Raw genomic sequence first — 13622 nt, 5'->3', positions numbered from 1 at the left:
ATAATCAAATGTAACATTGCAAGAAAATCTCAATATCGAATCCAGCAAAACAGCTCGTCACCAAATGTATGAATTATTAAACAAAACAGAAATCTGGAATAATAGCAATAGCATTGTGAAGAGATAGAATATATCCAACACATTAATATGGAAACTTTACCACATTTTATTCATATTGGATCATATTTCAAACATATTTAAATATTTGGATGGTAAAAGCTGCAGCAATCACTGAGATTTAACATTGCAGGTTAACCAAATAGTGAATGCAGTGGCAAACTATATTCTGAACAAAAGCGTAAACTGTGATTTAGTTTAACCTGCAATTATCAATTATGATTTTCAAAAATACCAATGGAATAAAGCCTGCCTGATTTCAGCATATAATCATGCGTCAAGCAGTTTCAGACGCGAAGACTGTTTGTATTCAATCACAAAGTGTGTAACAGCTCAGTGTCACCGAGTTTAAATAATGCAGAATCGCCAAACCATTTCAAAAATTTTACTTATTCAAAGTCACCCAGACCCACAATCTCCTCAACAGAAAAAATATACATCACTGAGCCCCGCATAATGCTCAATTCTACAAACACTTTCAACAGAATCAAATGTAACATTGGTAGCAAATCTCAAATTTAAATCCAGCCAATCCGCTTATCACCAAACTAATCAATAATTAAATTAACAGAAATATGTCAGAACCACACCGGCATTGCGAGTAAGCGGAATATGATCACTCAATTAATACAGAATCTTTAACACATTTTTAAAATATTGGGTTAGATTTCAAATGCGTGTGCAGCAGATGGTACAACCCGCAGCCACTAGATGTCACCGAGTTTATACACTGCAGAAACGTCGAACTGTTTAACAGAAGTTAGACAGTAACTTTTAAAGTAACCCAGCCACACAATGTCCTCAGCAGATAAACACCAAAATACAACAACCAAGGATTGAATCCCTCAGCATCGCCTTGTCAATTAACAGTAGAATTTTATAACCCCCATTTTAAGCAGAATCACATGAAACTTTGTTAAGACTTTTAGTACAGAATCCACCAAACCACATTTCAGTGAACGAATGAATTAATAAAATCGATAAAAAATATAAAACAAAAGCTCAAAGAAAACAGTTACTAAATAATTGCATGGTTCTTACCTGCAGTCACCGTCACCATGGTCCCTTGTCCCCAGTAGTCAAAGTAGTCACAGTGTCACATTCCCTTGGCTGGGTCATACAGTAACTGGCCCTGCAAAAAATAGACAGAAAAGCCACGATTATTTTAAATATTCACAAACCTGAGGAAAAGCAAAGTCAATTAATATTCATGAAATTATTATTGTATTTGTGGATACCGTTCGCTCTACATAAATAACCCTTATGTTTTGTATTTCACCGGGTATAACATGAACATGTTATTGAAAACACCAAATGATAATTGAATAGTTATCATAAATTTTCCATTTGATTCTCGCTGTTTGTACAGAGCTGGACATAAATAATACAGCACTGCAAATAATGTTGGATGGTAAAACAGAGCACTGACCCAGTCTCGGTCAATTAGTGCTGAGGGTTTTTGTATTGACAGTAACTGTTGTGCCACCCAGTTACCACTGCTGTTGTACAGTAATAGATGGCGGTGTCTTCGGTCTTCAGCCTCGTCATTTGCAAAGAGAAGATGTTGTTTGAATTGTCTTTGGACGCAGTAAATCGATCCTTAATTGCTGGAGCGTAGTTGTTGTTTGATGAACTACCGTAGCTAACCAGCCACTCCAACCCCTGCCCGGGAACCTGTCGGATCCAGCCCATCCAGTAGCTGCCAAGATCGAAGCCGCTGGTTTTACAGGTCAGTTTCAGGGAGCCTCCTGGACGCCCGGTCTCTGCCTCTGGCTGAGTCAACACAACCTGCGCCCGGACACCTGTAAAAATAGATCAAAAAACCCGAGGATTAATCCTGGTGGAATAATTTTTGACTCTGGAATATTACAGAGATAGACTAAAACTGAGACAGTAACTGTGAGAGACTTAGACAATAAAAAAAAAAACTACTCACCGGATAAGAAAGTCAGCAACAAACTGAGAGAAATCGCCGACCTCATCCTTCTGGTGATTTGGGGGAAATGGTTGTGTCAGGAACTCAGTGAACAAATCAACTCCCGGACTGTTGGATTCCGGTCCCAGTGAGCGGCATTTAAATACCCGGCAGAAGGGGGCGGCTTTCCAGGCCCCACCTATTGATTCCCTGGTGGAGGCGGTAACTGGATCCACTTCCCACCTTCCACACCCCAACAGAATGGACTCCCAGATTTACAATAGGTTATTATTAAAATTGACATTTTATCTGTATCGGGATAATAATTTGGCTGAATGGATTCACTGTAACGTCCCCATTATTTCTAAAGGTGATATTGCAGGTCATTATTTCTTTATTTTTAAAAAAAACTAATTTCATTGTAAATATAGTGCTTTTATTACCACGCCCCTAACAAGAAAACAAATCCAAAAATGATGAAATTACATTTTCAGAGAATAAAGAGACTGTCAGTCTATTTTGCAACAATTCCAGATCTCTATCACGTTACAATAATAAAGCATAATTGACCAGTCCAAAGATATGCGGATTAGATTGATTGGCCATCATAAACTTCCCCTTAATGTCAGGAGAATTAGGAGGATAAATATGTGGGGTTACGGGGATAGGACAGGACCTGGGTGGGATTGCTGTCGGTGCAGGCTCGATGGGCCAAATAGCCTCCTTCTGCACTGTAGAATCTATGATCAGTAGAATTGTTATCGATTTCTGTAACTAAATGCGGGGATGAAAAAAGTGATTATATTTACAGTGTGGATGGCTATCACTGTACAATATATGTTTGGAGCTAACATGAAATTCTTCACATTATACAGTGGCTCCTAACATTTCTCAAAATGTCCCTGAGCGTCACACAGTTCTGTGAAAATTCGGGGTAAAACGAACCCACCTGCCTAATAATTAAACAGTGAGTTGACAGAGAAACATAAAATTGAATTTGTCTTTTGACAGAGAATTTAATGAGTCGGAACGGACACGGCAATCAATAAATTTCTCCTTCAACATCCAAATCGTTGCAGCTCATTTTATTGGCCACCGGCTGTCTAACATTCACTGGTATTGGGAACATAGGATTTCAGAACGTTGCTGCATATTACACAACATCACAGGAATAAATGTTTTATCTTCCATTCAACCCAGCTTATGAACTGGTTATTTATCCACTCATTGGCAGCTATGAATGGGCCTGTTAAATAATCGAAATCAGATGATACTGTACAACGGGACACAGTTCTAATTAGTATATAGTCGCTGCCGTTTAAATGAGATGCAGAACTTTCAGAATATTTCAGCAATCCCCGCTGTTCAAGTCAGTTTATGATGTTCTTTTAATATTATTTCTTTGCATTTTTTACCCTTGCACTGATTTTAATTCATTGGGGAATTGTGACCATCAACATCTCTCTCTTGCATTTCATGAAGTAATTAATAAACAGACTTTAATTATTGGAATGACATTTAATTGGAAGTTATACAAATGAAACGGCATCTGGTCAACTGATTGTTTTCCAATACCACATAGTCACATAATGAACAGGGCATGAATGAAAATATTTGATTAGAATGTTTACAATTTAAAATGTGTCTTTCTTGTGGGAACGAAACATTTATTGTTTAAATGGCTGAATCCCATTTTGTCCATTACGATTCACGCTAATCTGTCCCACACAGTGTTTGGCAGCAATCCAGGTTGCTGCCAAATGCTCAAAGTTATTGACAGGAAGCATCTGGGGGTGTTTGTGCAGTAAATCAAAGATGTGTTTCCTCACGACTGACCACTTGGCTTAAAGCCAACTTAAAACTCTTCACATTGTCAACGAGGGCTTTTCATAAACAAATCTACCCAGCAACAGTGCTGGAGGCACTTGAATTTTTTAAAGTTATAAATTTAGATGACTTTTTCCTCATCTCTCAAGAACGAAAACTATGCAGGTTCTCTGACACCTTGTTCGCAACAATGATGATTTTTCCAACACATCAGGATGTTGTGATGGATGGATAGAAAGAATTACTGGCAAACTGAGAGATGACTGAAAGAGACAGTAAAAATTGTAAGGCATGAACATGTATGTTTGTGGTTTATTTCTCTTTATCCTTCCATGGGATGTTTTAGTTGATGAAAAGACCAGCATTTTTGCCTGTCAAATTCCCTTGAACTGACTGGTTTTCTAAGCCACTTCTGAAGATATTAAGATACAGCAATTTTGCTGTCCAGCTGGAGTCACATCCTTGTGGGACCAGGTAATGATGGCAGATTTCTTTCATTGAACAATCAGAGAAGTTCCTATGGTAGCCGTTAGTATCTCTGTCAGTCTTATTAATTGAATCACATTCCACCAGCTGCAACGGCCCGATTTAAATCCCCGTCCTCACATCATTGTCCTGTGCATCTGGATCACTGGCCCAATTAAATATCACGTCACCATCTACGCAAACAATAAATGTATGACAGTGTTAATGCAGGAATGAATGACAATTGAATGAATGGCAGTTGAATGAATCCCAGTTGGATGCCTGAATATTTTGATTGAGGAATCAGTGAATGGATTGATGGATGCATTGATAGATGGTACTGAAATATGCTGTCTTACATTCCCATATTTGTGCTTGACTACTTCATAAATTGAAGCAGCTCCTTTGTTCCACTTGTGTCAGTCTAATACCTTCAATCCTTCCAGAGTGTCCGGATGAAATTCGTCCCGAGTTTATCGGGAGTTAGCAAGCTGTTCCTCACGAAGAGGATGAGACTTTCCTCCGGCACTGATGGTTCATTTCACTGCTGATGCTGAACCTTCATATCCAAGGTAGAAGTAGGGAATATGATTAGGCTGAGGAGGGAGAATTGTAATATTTGAAACATGTGGCTCTTTCATATGCAACAAATCACTCATGCCCTCACCCAAGTTAATGAAGGTAACCGTCTGAAAAGTAAATAATGTGGCAGCAGAATTATTGTGAAACTCACTGGACAAATACAAGTGTTACATTATTTCCCAAAACAGCGTAATAATGAATCGGGATTTAAAAATTCAACGAATTCACATGAGGTAGAGGTCGTTTCATTTATCTCATCACTTTGAAAATCATCACACACTCCAGTTATGCATCAGGGGTTTCTGTGTGGTGATCAGCTGGTTACTTGTCAATAAAGCGTAGAGGCTGCTGGGTAGCTACTAATTATCCTCGGTCTGAATTAATTCCATTTCATCCTAAATTCGGTGACAGATTTCATTCTTTGATGACAAAAAGGCCAATACAATGTCAAACAATGTCAATGTTATACGAAGAAAAGTTCAATTATATGCTGAATAGAACGAAATACTGAAAACAAACAGAAAATGCTGGAAAATCTCAGCAGGTCTGACAGTATCAGTGGAGACAGAATAGAACCAACGTTTCGAGTCTGGATATCGCGTCCGCAGAGAATTCCTGATCCCTTGGAGAGATTATCATTGTTTCCTACAAGGTGTCAGAGAAACTGCATAACTTTCCTGTGAGATGGGAATAGATCAAATATACACTATTTAATTATGTACACTACTTCGAGCTACACACAAGTTGTATCAATTCATATACCGATCCCAAATATCAGAATCAAATTTTCCATCCTAACTAACCTAATCAACGTCTCAATCACTAACTATATCCTAAAAAAACAAAACTTCCTAATCCCTATCCAGCCTCATCATTTCCAATTTCATCACCATCTTCAATTTCCTCCAAATTAAAAAGGGTCATCCTGGATCGAAACGTTGGCTCTATTATTTCTCCACAGATGCTATCAGACCTGTTGAGATTTTACAACATTTATTGTTTTTATTTCAGTTTCCAGAATGCGCAGTATTTTGCTTTTCTCAAAATGTTGAATATAATTGGTGAAATAATTGTTTATCTGTATGAATTGATGATATATGTTGAATTGGAACAACCCCGACTGGAAATTTCCCTCCAAGACACTCATAAACCTGACTTGGACATATATTACCGTTCCTTTACTGTCGCTGGGTCAGAATCCAGGAACACCGTCCCTAACAGCACTGTGGATGTACCTACGCTGCAGATTGTGCAGCGGTTCAAGAAGACGGTTCACCACCAGCTTCCCGAATGCAATTAGCAATGGGGAATAAATGGTGGCCTAGGCAGTGTCGCCCACTTTCCATAAAGTAATTCTAAAGATACTAATCTTTATGAATGAATGAGAACTGGTGAAAGAAATTATTAAATTGCGAATGAATTGTCATTGGTGAAACTAATTACTATCTTTCTGAACATTTATGACATTCTCCTTATCTCGTGGATGATTTAACGTTTTTAGTTTATTTATTAATGTCACAAGTAGGCTTACATTGACAGTGTAATGAAGTGATTGTGAAAATCCCCCAGTTGCCACACTCCGGCGCCTGTTCGGCTACATTGAGGGAGAATTTAGCTTGGCCAATGCACCTAACCATCACGTCTTTTCGGACTGTGGGAGGAAACCGGAGCACCCGGAGGAAATCCAAGCATACACGGGGAGAATGTGCAGACTCCGCACAGACACTGAGCCAAGCCGGGAACCAAACGGGAGGCCCTGGCGCTGTGAGGCAACAGATCTAACCACTGTGCCACGGTGAACCCGGGATTTCACAAGAGATGCATGATTCACGTACATCGCACTATTTGAAAACGAAACCGTCAGAAGAGACTGCAAAACAACAGACATATCTCAATCATAGCAGCAAAGGAAAGATCTTTGCTAGGGTCACACTTGAAATACATCATCTGCTTGCAGAATGGGTGTACCTGATGTGCAGTGCAGTGATTGCTGTGGAAGATTTACTCCAGTCAACAACTGCTCCATGTGCCATTTGTGTCCATATTTTTTAACTTAATTCCATCAACCTCGCTAAGATATTCAACATCATCAGCTGAGCAAGGTCTGCAGGATTTTGGGGAGAACTGGCTCTCCACCAAAGCTCCTGAGATCCATTCATGATACAAAAACGATAACACACAATGACAAATGATAGCTTAATGGGCAGCACTTGTGGCAGAACGAACCTCTCAAAACTTGACCTCCTCAATCATCAGAAAAGGTGACATGTGCAAAGGAAGCCAATTTGAATTGGATGTGTTTATTGTGTGTCCATCATGTACTGAAAATTGAAGGATGCAAGCGATCATTGTGCAATTAATTTGTGTAAAAGATGATGTATTTCACACAACACACACACACTAAGATGCTCAAATTGTGTCCCACCAGGAGCACACGATTCCAGATATGATTTAAAATGAGTCCAAATAGAGATAGAAAATTTAAATTGAAGAGGTGAAGAGGGAGTGCCTGCGCTTGACATCGATGCAGCATTGTACCTTTTGTAGCATCAAGGAGCCCGAGCGAAACTGCAGTTAATGGGAATCAGAGGGAAAACAGTCCACTGGCTAGAGTCATACTGAGCACAAAGGAAGATGGTTGTTGTTGGTGATGGCGAATCATCTTAGTCACAGGCCATTGCTGCAAGGATTCTTTCGGTTTCTGACTGAGCCGCAAGCTGCAGCCTTCATCAAAGTTCAGAAGTGGGATGTTCACTGATGATTGCACACATTTCTACACCAGTCGCGACTCCACAGATACTGACAAAGTCTGTGTCCGCATGCAGCAAGACTTGGAAAATATTCAGTCTCGGGCTAATGAGTGGCAAGTAACATTAATGCCACCCAAATGGCAGACAATGACCCTCTCCAATAAAGGGGACTTCAACCATCTCCCCTTGACATTAAGTAGCATTACTATCGCTGAATTCGCCCACTATCAAATTCCTGGGAATTATAATTCGTGAAAACCTGAAGTGAAACAACCATTTAAATCATGTAGCGACAAGAGCAGGTCAGATGCTAGGAGTTCGGCCAAGAACAACGCACCTCCTGAATTTCCAAACCCCAACCATTATCTACAAGGCAAAAGTCAGGAGTATGAACAAAGAACAAAGAACAGTACAACACTGGAACAGACCCTTCTGTCCACACAGCCTGTGCCGACACAGATGATTGAATATTCTGGAAAAAAGAACACCCCACCCACCAACTCCCCAAAGTTTGCCACAACATTCTCAAAGCAAATTAGGGTTTGGCAACAAAAGTCGACTTTACCAATGATGCCAAAATCCCATGAAATAATTTTAAACAAACCCCTTCTCTGCTTATATTCAACTTGCCTCTGAATCTGTCTGTATTACACTCGGCTCTGACTGGATCACATTCCAGGAGGTCCGATCTCAATTTTTTTTTCCTGCACTCGGCTCATTATCAGGTGTTCATATACGAGGCAAAGGACCTGTTAATATCATAGAACATAGTACATTACAGCGCAGTACAGGCCCTTCGGCTCTCGATGTTGCGCCGACCACTGGTACCAATCTAAAGCCCCTCTAATCTACACTATAGAACATGATTATAGTTTCTAAGTTATTGCTGCACTTAGCCATGTCTCTGCTAATCAAACAAGATGCCATGTCTTAATTCTTACTGCCTCAGAACATTTACCGCTGTATACTAAACTGGAAAAACTACATTCATGCATTACACAGGTTCTGTCACACCTGTTTTGCTAATAGTTCCTTAGATTGTAATAATCTAGGTCCTGTTTAAGTTAATGCTGCATGTATTTGGTTATTAAAGACAATGTCATGTCTCAGTGTTATTGTATTTTGCAATACTTCCAAATTGCTGCATCCGAATCTCCGTGAATATCAATCTCGATCCTGTATCAGCAATTACTACAAATAAACAGGGCTCTGTCTCAGTTTGTATCAGTCTTGGTAATGTATCAGTAATTATTATTAACACACTGGACTCTCGCAAATTAAACCTGTCTCATTCCTGTATTAGTAATTATTGCAAATGCACTTAGCTCAGTCTCAGTTCATATAAGTCTTGGTCGAATATCATTAATTACTCGGCGTTGTCTCAGTTCATATCGCACAAGCTCCTATATCCAGTAAAACTGCACTAGGCACTGTCTCAGTTTTCTTTTCCAAGAGAATGTCATATATATATATATATATATATATATATATATATATATATATATAGTTTCTTTCATGGGATGTGGGTGTCATTGGAAATACCAGCATTTGGCATTTGACCATCCCCACATAGCACTCGGCACAAACTCATTTCTATTTTGTTGAACCAGGCCCCTGTTTAAATTAAAATTCAGCCTGTCTCTGTTAATACTCTGCTGGACCAGAATTCAGTTTATATTGCACTGGACACTCTCTGGTTCTGTATATATTTCACGAGACTGTGTCAGTGTTTTTCCTGCACTCAACTATGCCTCTGTTTGAATTATGTCTGTATTATTCCACTGTTCTGCGAGAAGAAGAGATAATACGTTGGGATAAAAACATTGCTGTCAGGCAGGATCCAGAAACGGGCAGTATTGGATCGACAGTATTTGGTTGGTGCAGTCTTGGAGGGCCGACGGGCCTTTTCCTATGCTGCAATTTTCTTTGTTTTTTGTTCTTTGTTGACAGTGCATGCTACACAGGGCTTGGTATCCATTTTCAATGCAGTCAGCAGAAATAGATTTCAGATATCGCTTCTTCTTTTCCAGTGCCCAAAATCTCATAGAGTTTGCACTTGCAGAAGGATGCAGAGAGTTGTGTTCCCCCAACCACTTTAATCATTACTGGCATTGACCAGTGCAGTAAAAACTGAAACCATGTCCAATACAATATAAACGTGGACACGATCAATTGCAGAAATAAGATTGCATCTAGTTTGATGCCAACAGAGACAGATCTAAATTAATATAAACAGAGACAACGTCCAGCTTAATATAAACAGAACCATGGTGACCTATAATATAAACAGGGACAGCGTCTAATTTAGTATAAACAGATAAAACATCCAGTTTAACATGAGTAGAGACAGGCAATATAAAATTCTACGTGCAATATAAAAAGAGTTAAGGTCTAGTGAAAAATAAACAAAGGCATGGCCTCATAATATAAGCTGGCACAGGGTAAATTTACTGTAATATAAAGAGACTGGCTCAATCCCCATTGAAATTTGTAGAGACGGCTGGCTGTCTGATCAAAAACTTAGAGGACAGGAGTAACATGGGGAGAGCTGCAGAATGCAAAGTTCCCTCTGCATTGCGAAATTAAACACCCCCAAGGCAGGAATAGCATCAGTTAGATACAAAGTGAACCTCCCTCTACACTATCCAAATCAAACATTCCTAGAACAGGTAGACTGTCCAGAAACAGAGTGAAACACCCTCTACAAAGTCTGCTCAAACCACATGAAGGCAGAACGACCATGGACTCTCTTCTACGTAAAATCTCTTCTGCACTCTTCCTTCAGAGATTCGGGAAGCAGGTTTAAATCAGTGTTATGTACAGGTGAAAGACCGTCTACACAGTTCCATAAAACACACCCAGGTCAGGTGCAGCAGAGATTAGATACGGATTAAATCTTCCTTGACAATGTCATATCAAATATTCAAAAGGCAGGTACAGTGAGTTTAGATGCAGAGTAAATATTCCTCGACACTGTCCAGTCAAATACTCCAAGGACAGGGACAGCACCAGCTAAACATATGGAAAGATCCTTCGGTACTCCACATCGATGGAGAGAAAAGATACAGAACCAGACAGGATGAAGACAGAGAAAGAGATGAAACACAGGAAATTTCCACGAACACATTTGCCGTGACATTATATTTCGGGATCAGAGGGATTATTTCCTAAATCTGAACATAGATAACATCATGATGTTTTTCCTCACATAACTGATGAATAAATAATGTTAAAAAAACAATTACTGCAATCCGTTGATTGATTTACATGGTTGTCTCTATTTCTGTGCTTGGTTCGTGGGGAAATATTTGTTGTGTTTTGGTCAGTCAACAATCTAATTTGGAATTTCTATTTTTGTATTTATTTACATAAACAGCTCACTGTTTACAATGAAATGTTCATGACAGTAAAACCAGATAAACCGTCACTTATTGATCAGTTTCAACTCAAAATAGCGGTTTATTTTAAGAATATTAACAGTTGGTTCAAAATGAATAGAAACTTTTTGACATTCATTACACCAGTTGTATTTAATTAAAATAAAATGATACATTCCATTTCAGAATTAGTTCTGAAAGTTCTGATGTCACAATTAATAAAGCATCTGTGAACAGGCAGATATTCCACTGAATGTTAATTCGATTGAGGATTTAATCTGTTTAAACTAGACAAGTTACATTAAAAAAAACAGATCTGATGTCTGAAGTATTCCTGTCACAAATAGTGATCACACTCACACGAGGGAAGAATAAAAAATCCAGTGTGGTTATCACTAAGAGATACAATTAGCTTTGCTGCCTCACAGGCGACAGGGAAGCGGGTTCGATTCCGACATTGGATGACTGTGTGCCCATATCCATGTGAGTTTCCTCCGAGTGCTCCAGTTTCCTCCACAGTCCAATGATGATAAATTGCCCCTTAGCGTCCAATGATGTGCAGCGTGGAATCATAGAATCCCGACAGTGCAGAAGGAGACCATTCGGTTCATCAAGTCTGCACCAGCTATCCAGCAAAGCATCCTTCCCAGGCCCAAGGAGGATTGTCTATGCTAAATTTCCTGTTAGTGTCCAATGATGTGTAGGTTCGGGGGATTAGCCTGTGAATTGTGTCGTTGTCGGGATAGGGTGAAGGTTGGGCCCAGGTAGAGTGCCCTGCTGGAGAGCCGCTGCAGACTTGTTGGACCGAATAGTCTCCTTTTGAACTGTAGGGATGCTAAGATTTTATGCTGCTATGATCAGGCAGAAGAATGACTATATTCGCATTAATCTCAGCACTTCCAAAGAATTACAACTTTCATTTTGTGGAACTTGCATTTATAGAACATTTTACCCGACCTCATGTCTTTCCAAAGTTCTTAAAGCTCACCAATGTACCTTTGCTTAATTTAGTCACTGCTGTAAGGTTGGCAATACAGCAGGTAATTTGCGTACACCTTGCTCCAACAAACCGAGATGTGGTAAATGACCAGTGAAGTTGCGATTTTATTGAATAATGAGGATTTGGGTAGGATATTGGGCAGAACAACCTTGATCTTCATAATTATATCACGAGATTTTGCACCCTGGCATCGATTAAAATGTGAATCTGGTTCTCTCTCTGCTGATGCCCATTGAGATGCTGAGTAGCACGTCTGTTGTTTTAGTTTTAGATTTCTGGAATCTGCAGCACTTTGCACTGTTTTTATTGATCCTCTGCATGTGAGCATCACTGACAAAGCCAATATTAATTGTCCATGCTGAGAATGAGGTTGTGAGCCACCTTGCTGAAACCTGCCCTCTGGATGGTTTTATTGTTTGACTTTCCATAGCAGCTTTGATACAACTGGATGGCTTGCTCAGCAATTTCAGTGGTGGTGAAGAGTCATTTTCATCACAGTTGAGCTGGAGTCTATGTCGGACAGACCGAGTAAAGAAAGGAATCTTCGGTTTCCATGTTATTTCCAAAGAGAAGATGTTGTTTGAAGTATAAAAGCAAATTAGTGCAGATTCTGGAATTCAAACCAAAAGAGAAAATGCTGAAAAATCTCATCGGACTTGGTAATATCCGTAAGGAGAGAAAAAAGCCGACGTTTCAAGCCCAGATGACCTTTTGACAAAGCTTGGACAAAGGGTCATCTGGACTCGAAAAGTCAGCTCTTCTCTCTCCTTACAAATGCTACCAAACTTGCTGAGATTGTCCACCATTTTCTCTTTACGTTGTTTTAAGTGTCTTTTGGTGGAGTAAATTGCTGCTGAATCTCTGGGGCGGACGAATTGTAGGTTGATCCAAGACTATCACACTGAAGACACTACAAACACACTCCAGGGACTTGTCGGACCCAGACCATCCAGTTGCTGCCAACATTGAACGCTTTGTCTTTACAAGTCAGTCTTAGGGAGCCTCGGGGACGCCCGGTTTCTGCCTCTGGCTGAGTCAACATAATCTCCGATTCGATACTTTTAAAAATATTTTTAAAACTATGAAAACAAAACGCAACGCACCCCGGACATGCTCTCTCACCTTTTTTTCCATCGGGGACGAGATACAAAGTCTGAGGACACGTACAAACCGACTCAAAAACAACTTCTTTACTGCTGCAATCAGATTTTTGAATGGACCTGCCTCGCATTAAATTGATATTTCTCTGCACCCTAGCTATGACGGCAACACAACATTCTTCACTCTCTCCCTTTCTCCCCTATGTACGGTATGCTCTGCCTGCATTGTTCACAAGAAACAATAATTTTCGCTGTGTACTGATATGTGTGATAATAATAAATCAAATGAAACCAAATAAAATGTATCAAAAACACCGAAGATTATTCCCAGTGAATTGATTGCTGGCACTGAAACATTGAAGAGACAGACTAACACTAAGGCAGTAAGAGTGAAATCCATTATAACGTCTCTGCTAGTCCAAGAGGTGAAATTGCATTTGAGCATCTGTTATAGAAAAAAAAAATTACATTGTAAGTTAAGTCCCTTAT

General features: G+C 39.6%; 1 gene segment (V, D, J or C); it reads right to left on the bottom strand.

The window, feature by feature from the left end:
• Nucleotides 1-592: 592 nt before the first annotated feature.
• On the bottom strand, nt 593-2148 carry LOC144483248 (Ig heavy chain V region-like). The segment is given in 3 exon segments: nt 593-1212; nt 1608-1919; nt 2054-2148. Coding segments are annotated over 3 exon segments (435 nt in total).
• Between the last annotated feature and the right edge of the window lie 11474 nt (nt 2149-13622).

Source organism: Mustelus asterias, unplaced genomic scaffold, assembly GCF_964213995.1.
Source record: "Mustelus asterias unplaced genomic scaffold, sMusAst1.hap1.1 HAP1_SCAFFOLD_50, whole genome shotgun sequence".
NCBI lineage: Eukaryota > Metazoa > Chordata > Chondrichthyes > Carcharhiniformes > Triakidae > Mustelus > Mustelus asterias.
Note: the sequence above shows the minus strand (reverse complement) of the source record. Positions and strands in the feature narration are given on the sequence as shown.